The sequence below is a fragment of the Bubalus bubalis genome, chromosome 5 (assembly GCF_019923935.1).
Source record: "Bubalus bubalis isolate 160015118507 breed Murrah chromosome 5, NDDB_SH_1, whole genome shotgun sequence".
Classification (NCBI taxonomy): Eukaryota; Metazoa; Chordata; class Mammalia; order Artiodactyla; family Bovidae; genus Bubalus; species Bubalus bubalis.
Genome location: NC_059161.1, coordinates 25,825,795 through 25,836,992, shown reverse-complemented (window position 1 = coordinate 25,836,992; position 11,198 = coordinate 25,825,795). Strand labels below are relative to the sequence as shown.

General features: G+C 38.1%; 1 protein-coding gene across 3 annotated transcripts in view; it reads left to right on the top strand.

The window, feature by feature from the left end:
- The first annotated feature begins 117 nt into the window (after positions 1–117).
- The window catches only part of DARS2 (aspartyl-tRNA synthetase 2, mitochondrial), a 28,291-nt gene continuing 17,210 nt past the window's right edge, over positions 118–11,198 (top strand). Inside the window, exons 1-9 of one of the 3 annotated variants that reach the window (XM_006063657.4) lie at positions 118–270; positions 705–865; positions 1,508–1,607; positions 2,862–2,928; positions 4,606–4,707; positions 5,098–5,193; positions 6,630–6,753; positions 8,417–8,463; positions 10,620–10,726. In XM_006063657.4, the coding sequence (XP_006063719.3) occupies positions 745–865; positions 1,508–1,607; positions 2,862–2,928; positions 4,606–4,707; positions 5,098–5,193; positions 6,630–6,753; positions 8,417–8,463; positions 10,620–10,726 (764 nt within the window). In that variant the 5' untranslated portion in view covers positions 118–270; positions 705–744. Of the gene's footprint in view, positions 271–704; positions 866–1,507; positions 1,618–2,861; positions 2,929–4,605; positions 4,708–5,097; positions 5,194–6,629; positions 6,754–8,416; positions 8,464–10,619; positions 10,727–11,198 lie in introns of those variants that run through there. The other 2 variants (XM_006063658.4, XM_025285620.2) reach the window with 2 other exon arrangements.

The window sequence follows — 11,198 nt, the reverse complement described above, 5'->3', positions numbered from 1 at the left end:
CCGTCTACTTCCCTTCTCTCACTGTCTTCCTTTTTTACCGGCGTTAAGCATTCCTTCCAATTTCCTCCCGTAGTAAATATGGCTGCGACGACACCCTGCCTCTTCCCCCGCGCTCTGATTGGTTGACTCCTTCTACCGTAATTTTGGTTCGTCGCGGGGTGGGTTAAGGAGTGAATGGCGCTCAGGGGCATGTGTGTGTGGTTCCAGGCCCTAAAAACATTGTGGATTTGCTTGCCTTCCTCCTTCTGAAGACTAGAGGTCGGCCGACAGGTTTGGGAGATTTGAAATGCGGGGTTGATTTCTTCCCTGTTTTCCGGTTCTGCCCATGGGAACCTTCAGGAAAGCGTGGAAAGACGGGAAGGGCGTGCGCCTGCTGACCGGCCCCTTGCTGCCTCTGCACGGTCGTGGTATCCCGCCTTGCGCTGCTGTGTGGAGTCATTCGCTTGTCGCTTCTGGCCTACCTTTGTTAATAGAAGTGCAAACGGATGCATTGAGAAGGGGGAAAGGGTATTAAAAAATCTTTACCCTACTCACTTTCCCCAAAGGCCCCAACGACTTTGCAGATTTAGCTAGTTTACCTACACGAGCATTTGAATGTTCAGCGGACAAGGGCTTCAATATTAAAAAGAGTGGGAACTCCTGGCGTTTTAAGGGATTTGTTACAGTTCCTAAACTGACTTTTGACCACCATCCAACACCTGCAGCGTGAGATTCCTGAGCGTTTTACCATCCTGCGGCTCCAACATGTTCTCCTGTTGGTTAAGTCGACTGTGCGGGGAATTATCCACACCCACCAGAAGGACCACCCAGTTGATCTGGAGTTCTGCCGCCCGAAGTCTGGTACTGAGTTCACAGAGAATTCCAGGTGAATGCAGTATGGAACTTTGTCCTCTGAACAGCACTGCCTCTTGTTCTCTGCAGCCAGAGTGCTTTATTCCATTTCCCCACAAGTCTTGACTGGCTAGCTTTATGTGTAGAAGCACATTATTCACCCTCTTCCTTTTTTATTTTTTCCCCTGAAGTTTAAAAAGACCAGTAGAGTAATCACATGAATAGTCTATTCATTTAGTTGATGCCTAAATAAGAAGCCTAAAATATTCTTGCATACTTGAGAATACTTTAAATAGGGTTTTCTAGTGTACAAGTGACTGTTTCACTCTAGATTCATATACTAAAACCAGTTACTGCACCAACAAACTTCTGTAATTTCCAGGACTTTTACTTCATTTGAGGAAGAATGTGCACTATAAAGAACAGATCGGTGCAAACACTGAATGATCAAAAATATTTATAGTCTTAAGAGGAGGCAAAATTTTACATTGACAGTTATTCACTTGGATTTTGACACATTTGCAGGCAATTTTAATAGTGATTGATTACATTCTTCAACTTTAGATTTTATCCATTGACATGAAATACCAAAGATGGTATGATTTAAGAGTCTATTCTCAGAAATTTGCAAATGATATATTTTTAATCTTGCCTTTTTCCCCTTCTTTTTCAAAAGAACTCAGTAGCTTTGTTGCCCGGACCAACACGTGTGGAGAGTTGCGTTCTTCTCACTTAGGCCAAGAAGTCACCTTGTGTGGATGGATTCAGTTCCGAAGGTAGATAGAGGCAAGTGGTGTAAGAACACATGATGATGGTTTTCCCAAGGCAGTTTCAAACCTTTATTAATTTTTAACCGTCAGAAGAATAAAAGCTTTGCAACTCTTGCAGGATTCTCAGAAGTCATTGAGTTTTCAGTTTTATTTTGTTTTGAAAAACTCAAATAGTGTCACTCAGTAAGTACCAGTAACATCTGTTGAAGGGTATAATAATGAAGTATGATCCACCAGAGGACAGAAATGTCTCTAGATTTACTAAGACTGAAGAGTTCCTAGGACCAGTAATTGGGTAAGCTGATAAGCATCAATAGCATAAAAAAGCATATTTTATTCTAAATTTAGGTAGAGAAAAGCCTAAAAATATGAACAATGATTCCTTGATGTTGAGTCCATTTTTTTGTTGTTTGGCTCTATATTTCTAGAACATATGTGAATAGCACAGTAATTCACAATGAAGAGCTCCAAAATACATAGATTGCGTCTTTCCTAAAAAATATGTCCCCATTGGGTGGATATTTGACCCATACCTTTGGTGACTTCTATCTCCTGAAATGAAAATCTGAGGAGGCTTTTCTGTACCTCTTCTTGGTACTAAAAACGTGAGAAATGTAGGTTGAATGCTAAAATATTGGGATTTGGGGACCTTTTGATGGTTTGTAGAGGTTTAAGTTAGTATTAGACCTCTTTTAGAAAATTTTAGATTGCATCTCATATTTGGTGGTGGTGTTCAGTTGCTAAGTCGACCCTATGGACTGCAACATGCCAGACTTCCTTGTCTTTCACTATCTCCCAGGGTTTGCTCAAACACATATCCTTGAGTCTTATATTTAGAAAAAGGTAAGATTTTATATTGCTGCATTTTAAAAAAATGACCAATCAGATGTCTCTAATATCCTAAAATATTACTTTTGGATTTTAATATGTGGAAAGTTTCCAAATTTAGTTAAATCTTCTTATAAAGACTTAAGCTAATAAAATTTTTAAAAATCTGCCTTTTTATTAATAAGTCATCTGGATAGTATTCGTAAGCTGTACATACAGCTAATAAAAGTTGATATTGCAAATGAAAAAAGTGTTTTTTCCTTAATAACCTACATAGATAATTGCATGAATATAGATAGCTATGAAGCACAGTATTTATTATAAAAAAAGAACGTGAGAAATTGCATGGGTTTTTTGTTTAGTTTGTTTTGCCTGCTTAAATTTTGGTCTCAGAGATTTTATCCTAATATGTTCATTTTCTTCATTAATCAGGCAAAATATCTTCCTGGTCCTAAGAGATTTCCATGGACTTGTTCAAGTTGTCATTCCCCAGGATGAGGTAATAGAAGGGTCCTCCTATTATTTGAAAGTTTCTTTGATGCTTTGAAACAAAGCATGTTGGATCAGTGTGCTTGAGGTTTTTGTTAAAACTACTGTAAGCAGCATTAAGACTGATGACAAACTGGGGAAAAATATGTACAATTCATGTTACAGACAAAGGACTAATTTCTCTAATACCTAAAGGCTACTACAAATCAATAAAAACATTTTTTTAAGACCAGTGATCCAGTAGAAATATGAATGCAGAATATGAACAGAAAATCTATAGAAAAGAAGATATAAATGGCTGTTTTTTTATATGTCTGTAGACATATGAAAATGTGCCAACTTCACTCATAGGCAGAAAAATGTGAATTAAATTGCACAGAATTGGGGAATTCCCTGGTGGCCTAGTGGTTAGGATTCCAGACTCACTGCCATGGCCCAAGGTTGAAGAACTGAGACCCTGCAAGCCATGCAGCATGGCAAAAAAAAAAAAAAATTATACAGAATTGTTATTTTTGATGCATTAGATTGACAACACACAGTGTTTGGGAAAATAAATGCTCATACATTCCTGGAGGAAGTACAAATTGGCACTAGCACTATGGAGGGCAATTGGCAATATCAAAATCATAAATGCATATATTCTTTGAACCATTCATTCCAGTTCCAATCAATTATCTTAAAGTTATCTTACAAACAGACTAACATAGATGCAAAATGACACAAATATAATACCAGATTATTCACTGCTGAATTGTTTTTAATTGAAAGAAAGTTGGGAATAACTTAGACGTTCCCCATTAAGAGACTGGTATAAAAATTAACGTACATCCTCACAGCAAGGAAAAGCTGGAAGAAGCTCTTTATATACTAATACGAGAAAAAATCCAAATTGTATTGTTAGATACGAAAACAGGATACAGAAGAGCATGTAGAGTGATATTATCTGTACTAAAAAGGGCGTGTGTATGTGTGTGTGTGTGTGTGTGTGTGTTACGAAATATACCTGAAAGGACACATAACATTGAGGAGGGGAATTAAGGGGTGGAGGGAAAAGATAGAAGAGAGACTTTTCACTGTAGATCTGTTTGTACCCTTTGAGATTGAGCCATATGAAGTACTACCTGCTCCAGAAATAATTACCATTAAAATTAGATAAAGAATTCTCGCCATGCTTCTTGGCCAATTGGTTTCTAATGTGGTCATATTTACAAATTTTTATATGCCTGGGAAAAATAAGATTTACTCAGCTGTTAATGTTTGAATTAAGTAAAGAGTCATGGGTTATCTTTCAGGTATCAGAGATGAGCATAGCTAACCTAGGAGAAGTCTTTCATTGCTTCTGGATTTAACTGTCCCTAAGTTTAACCCTGGAGACAGTTGCCTTTCAAGTATGTGGGGCTTGTTTGCATTAATCATTCTTCTTAGTTTCTCTTAAGGAAAAACAAATTTAATTCTTAACTAATAGTTTTATATGCTCGGTTATATGGCATCAAAATGGGGATTCAATTTATCAAGTTCTTTTTTTTTTTTTTTAACCAAATTCTTTAATAAAGGCATTAACGGCAGCCCTGGTATTTATGGTAATTAAGCTATGAGTATTAACATTTTTCTAAGCCATAATCTAGTTGCTGCAGAGTTCTTTAAGTTCACTTGTTTGTTGGAACTGTTTTTCCCTCTTACTCTGTAGTCTGCTGCTTCGGTGAAGAAGATTTTATGTGAAGCCCCCATGGAATCTGTGGTGCAAGTGTCTGGGACAGTAATTTCCCGACCTCCAGGACAAAAGAATCCAGTTAGTAATTTAGAAACTGTCTATATAAGTTTTACCTGTGTACATTTGCACAATCAATACATTCAAGCAACAGAGACTGTGTATCTATTAGATATCTAGCACTAAAGCTCTGCAGGTTCTACAGATGAACCTACAGATTTAAAAATCATCACTGCGAACATAAGCAGCTAAATAAATATGCATGTTAAGACATTTGTTAATGAGCTCATCAGCCACAAAGACGCATAAGAACGTCAGAGTCATACACAGACATTTATGTTTTAGACTATGCACTATTAGCACCCCATGCATTTTACATATGTAAATAAATGCTTGCGTTTCATAAATATTCATTGTGTACATGATTGATTGAATGAGTTTTAAAATAGGTCTTTTCTCTCTCTCTTTAAGAAAATGCCAACAGGTGAGATTGAAATCAAAGTTAAGACAGCTAAACTTCTGAATTCCTGCAAGAAGCTGCCCTTTGAAATTAAGGACTTTATGAAGGTGCCCTCCTCTGTTACTAATAAAATAGAGTGTCTAGAAAATGTTGGTAACCAGCAAAGTGTTTTTGGAATTTTAAGAAAAAGTTTTTCTACGAAATTAAGCATTCTGTTATAGCTATGTCGTGAATATTCTTCTAGTTTTATAATTTCCTGGTAAACTGTTCTTAAATATCAACATTTCATTAAGCTAGAATGTTTTTTCAGACAGTTGGAAACATGGTTCTCTTTAAGACTTCAGTGTCATTTTGTTCAAGTTTTTTTGTTGCTATGGTTTTACGTTTTGAAAGGAAATTTATACCTACCATTGGAATGGCCAAATGGCATATATTGAGCAATGCACATGTTAAGTTTAAGCCTCTAACAATGATAAAATGTTTATAAATCATACAAATATGATTACTTTAATTTAGGATATTCTTTGAGAAAGCTAGACAGCCCTGAATATGTAAGCCCAGCTACTTTTCAGCTTTGTGACAATTATCTACAATTGTCACAAGTAATCTATATCTACCTGTATAATACCTAATTTGTAAACTAACCTATAAAACATTTTTAAATTGTATGGCCACTTTGTCTTATATTTGAGTTCCCAGTACTTAATATTTTAATTAGAAAAAGCAATGTAAGTACAGAGTTGACCTTGTTTTGGGGGGGGGGGGGGAGGAAATGTACAGTTTTCCCCCAGCTATAAGCTCTTAAAAAGAGAAGTGGCAGACAGTTCTTCTATTTCTATTTTAGTATCAAAGAAATAACCTATTCTGGGGAAAGGACTTTTTTAAAAAAAGTTGTCAGCACAAGAGGGAGGCAGAGATTCACCGTCTTAAAAAGGAAGCAGACCTCCTCGTTATGTCCCCGCTAGTACAGTTGTAGCGCCGTCCTCGTCCCCTTCATTTCTTACACTTCTCCCATTCAGGTGATAAAGCCGTGGCTGGTTTTGGCTCTGCTGTTGATTTTTTAATAATCTTTGAAATCTTTACTTCTTCTGTTTTTTGAAGATCAAACTCCAGGCTTAAAAATGAACGGATAGAGAGTTCCCGGTGACCTAGTGATTAGGATTCCAGAATCCTTTCACTGCCATGGCCCAGGTTCAATCCCTGGTTGGGGAACGGAGATTTCAATAAGCCACATGGTGTGGTCAAAAAAGAAAAAAAGAGGGGGGGGTGGAAATGAATGGATACAAGTTTAGAAAAGTAGATAAATTTCAGTCAGTGAAGTGTGGTTCCCTGAAAAATGTAAAATCTGTACTAGTAACAAGCCTAGAAATTGTGAGTATTAAGGATGCTGGTGTATATGCAACTGGTAGAAGCTAAAGACACAGCTAAAGTTTTTGAAAATTCAGTGTGTGTCTAAACTTAATATCTTTTTAATGATTGAAACATTTGAAATATTTTAACATTTGAAGCATATTTAAACATAAAAATCTTTACATTTGTTTAGAAAACAGAGACTCTTCGTTTGCAGTACCGCTACTTAGATTTGCGTAGTGTCCAAATGCAGTATAACCTGCGACTGAGATCCCAGATGGTCATGAAAATGCGGGAATATCTCTGTAATCTACATGGTAAGGAAAGAAACAGTAATTTCCATGTGTTTTATCCTAGAGTATAATTTAGTAACATAAAGCATAACTTAGTTCCCTCAGTTCAGTTCAGTTCAGTTGCTCAGTCGTGTCCGACTCTTTGCAACCCCATCAATCACAGCACACCAGGCCTCCCTGTCCATCACCAACTCCGGGAGTTCACTCAGACTCATGTCTATCAAGTCAGTGATGCCATCCAGCCATCTCATCCTCTGTCGCCCCCTTCTCCTCCTGCCCCCAATCCCTCCCAGCATCAGAGTCTTTTCCAGTGAGTCAACTCTTCGCATAGGTGGCCAAAGTACTGGAGTTTCAGCTTTAGCATCATTTCTTCCAAAGAAATCCCAGGGCTGATCTCCTTCAGAATGGACTGGTTGGATCTCCTTGCAGTCCAAGGGACTCTCAAGAGTCTTCTCCAACACCACAGTTCAAAAGCATCAATTCTTCAGCGCTCAGCCTTCTTCACAGTCCAACTCTCACATCCATACATGACCACTGGAAAAACCATAGCCTTGACTAGACGGACCTTTGTTGGCAAAGTAATGTCTCTGCTTTTCAATATGCTATCTAGGTTGGTCATAACTTTCCTTCCAAGGAGCAAGCGTCTTTTAATTTCATGGCTGCCGTCACCATCTGCAGTGATTTTGGAGCCCAGAAAAATAAAGTCTGATACTGTTTCCCCACCTATTTCCCATGAAGTGATGGGACCAGATGCCATGATCTTCATTTTCTGAATGTTGAGTTTTAAGCCAACTTTTTCACTTTCCACTTTCACTTTCATCAAGAGGCTTTTCAGTTCCTCTTCACTTTCTGCCATAAGGGTGGTGTCATCTGCATATCTGAAGTTATCGATACTTCTCCCGGCAATCTTGATTCCAGCTTGTGCTTCTTCCAGTCCAGCATTTCTCATGATGTCCTCTGCATATAAGTTAAATAAGCAGGGTGACAATATACAGCCTTGACGTACTCCTTTTCCTATTTGGAACCTGGGTCATAAATACAGACTTTTCAAGGTGATAGTGCCTGTGTACATCGGCTATATATTGTCCATCACATTGAGGTGGACCAGCCCTTTGGTTTTAATCTGTAAGTTTTCTTAATTGTTTCTCATGCTTATACATCATTTATTGGGAGCTCAGAAATGTCACATGAGGGACTTGCCTGGTGATCCAGTGTTAAGACTGCACTCCCAAAGCAGGGGGCCTAGGTTTGATCCCTGGTCAGAAAACTAGATCCCACATGCCCAAACTAAAACCTGAGGCAGCCAATTAAATAAAATTTAAGAAAAGAAGAAGAAGAAGAAATGTCATGTGAATGAAGCTAGACTTTTCAATCAGCCCTGGACTTTTTTCTACTATATTTGTGTTATATTTGCTATGCTAGCAGAACAGGAAAACCAGAACAGTTCAATACACAAGAATCCGTCAACAGAATTATTTCAGGACAAGAGTACAAACTTTATGAACAGAATAGAAAATCTTCAGCTTCCCTCTTAAACTGGTAGAAATCAGCATTAATGTGCTCGGTAACTTAATTACAGTCAAAATTCCTAATTAAATGGTGGCTTCAGATTTGTTGGACAATACTTGGTAAATTCATATTTGGTAAATTCCCATCTATTAAATTCTGACATTTCTTTCTTTTTTAGGTTTTGTGGATGTAGAAACACCAACATTATTCAAGAGGACTCCAGGGGTATGTATATTCCTTAAGTCAACCTACTAATAATGTCCTGCTAGTTACGAAACTAGACCACTTTGCTTTTATATTGCCTTAGTTCTGTTTCTTTTATTTTACTGCCTTAGGATGGTCACATTAACTAGGTATTTTTAGAGTTGAGAAAATAATATGGGTTAGTACTTTTAGTCAGAATGTTTTAATCCTATATCATTTTCTTTCCATCGAGCTTTATAGCTACCAATCAATAATGAATTGGTTCTTTAAAACTAAATCACATGTTCATTAAGAACTGACATTTCCAAACACTGGTATTTATACAATCCATGGACTTATAAAATTATAGTTTAAGTTTAGATAAGCAATTAAGAATTATTTGCATAGGAACTGATGCACAAAATCCTTTTAGTTGGACTTCCCTGCTGGTCCAGTGGTTAAGAATCGGCCTGCCAGTGCTGGGACACGGATTCTATCGCTGGTCCAGAAAGGTTCTACATGCCGCGCCAACAACTAAGCCCACGTACTGAAACTACTGAGCCCATGCAACACACCTACTGAAGCCTATGCACCCTGAGCCCATGCCCTGCAATTAGAGAAGCCACTGCAATGAGAAGCCTGCACACCACAACTGGAGACTAGCTCCTGATTGCTGCAGCTAGAGAAAACCATCGCATAGCAACAAAGACCCAGCACAGCCAAAAATAATAAATAAACAGGATTCAAATTAAAAAAAAAAAAACTTTTAACTAGTAACACAATTGGGCATTCATCTCAAAAAGCATAATACTAAGTTGGGATCAAACTGCCAACATCCACTGGATCATCAAAAAAGCAAAAGAGAGTTCCAGAAAAACATCTATTTCTGCTTTATTGACTATGCCAAAGCCTTTGACTGTGTGGATCACAATAAACTGTGGAAAATTCGTAAAGAGATGGGGATACCAGACCACCTGACCTGCCTCTTGAGAAGTCTGTATGCAGGTCAGGAAGCAACAGTTAGAACTGGACATGGAACAACAGACTGGTTCCAAATAGGAAAAGCAGTACGTCAAGGCTGTATATTGTCACCCTGCTTATTTAACTTATATGCAGAGTACATCATGAGAAACGCTGGTCTGGAGGAAGCACAGGCTGGAATCAAGACTGCTGGGAGAAATATCAATAACCTCAGATTTGCAGATGACACCACCCTTATGGCAGAAAGTGAAGAAGAACTAAAGAGCCTCTTGATGAAAGTGAAAGAGGAGAGGGAAAAAAATTGGCTTAAAGCTCAACATTCAGAAAACTAAGATCATGGCATCGGTCCCATCACTTCATGGCAAAGAGATGGGGAAACAGTGGCTGATTTTATTTTGGGGGGCTCAAAAATCACTGCAGATGATGATTGCAGCAATGAAATTAAAAGATGCTTACTCCTTGGAAGGAAAATTATGACCAACCTAGATAGCATATTAAAAAGCAGAGACATTACTTTGCCAACAAAGGTCTGTCTAGTCAAGGCTATGGTTTTTCCAGTGGTCATTATGGATGTTAGAGTTGGATATAAAGAAAGCTGAACACCAAAGAATTGATGCTTTTGTACTGTGGTATTGGAGAATACTCTTGAGAGTCCCTTGAACTGCAAGGAGATCCAACCAGTCCATCCTAAAGATCAGTCCTGGGTGTTCATTGGAAGGACTGATGTTGAAGCTGAAACTCCAATACTTTGGCCACCTGATGTGAAGAGCTGACTCATTTGAAAAGACCCTGATGCTGGGAAAGATTGAGGGCAGGAGGAGAAGGGGACGACGGAGGGTGAGATGGTTGGATGGCATCACCGACTCAATGGACATGGGTTTAGGTGGACTCTGGAAGTTGGTGATGGACAGGGAGGCCTGGCGTGCTGCGTGCGGTTCATGGGGTTTCAAAGAGTCAGACACGACTGAGCAACTGAACTGAATATTAAGTATACTTAATATGTACAAATATTATTACACTTAATATGTACAAATATTATTTAAAGCCTACTATGTGCCAACCTTTTGGGGACTGAAGGATGAGTAAGAAATGAACTGTCATTTGTGGGAACTTTACTCTTTAGTTGATTTCATTGAGGAACTGAAGTATTGACTTCTACCAGTTGTTGGATATGTTTTTTTAATAATATTTCTGCACTCCCTCTCTCTCATTCAAAGGGTGCAAAAGAGTTTGTAATACCGTCCAGGGAACCTGGGAAGTTTTATTCTCTCCCTCAGAGTCCTCAGCAGTTTAAGCAGCTTCTGATGGTTGGTGGTCTAGACAGGTGAGCTTTCTTTATGCTAGCAGTGGTCAGAAAAAAGGAAAAGAGAGGGGAAAGAGGGGAAAGGAAACACAAAATTGTCTAATCTTTCAAAAGAAGTTTCAAAAATGTATGAGAGTTTGGAAATACTTGTAAAATACCCTAAAAACGTGCAGTTATTATGTAAAGATTTATTAGGTGTCCATTATGTACAAAGCTCTACGCTAATAGATGGGACAAGGGGTTAAAAACAAAAAAGAATAGGTTTTGCTCTTGAGCTGATGAATCTAATAAGACAAAACAGGATAATAAAACGAAGTGTGACGTAAACCAAAAATAAGTATGCTGAGAGTTGCAAACTGGTTGCATTAAGTAGTTGGAAATTATATTGTTTTGGGGAATATCATTAAAAACTTTGTGATCTAGGTCTTCTGGGACAGAGCTGCATTTCTGCAGGTGAAAATGAAAGTTGGAACAGCATAGCCCAGGAAGGCTC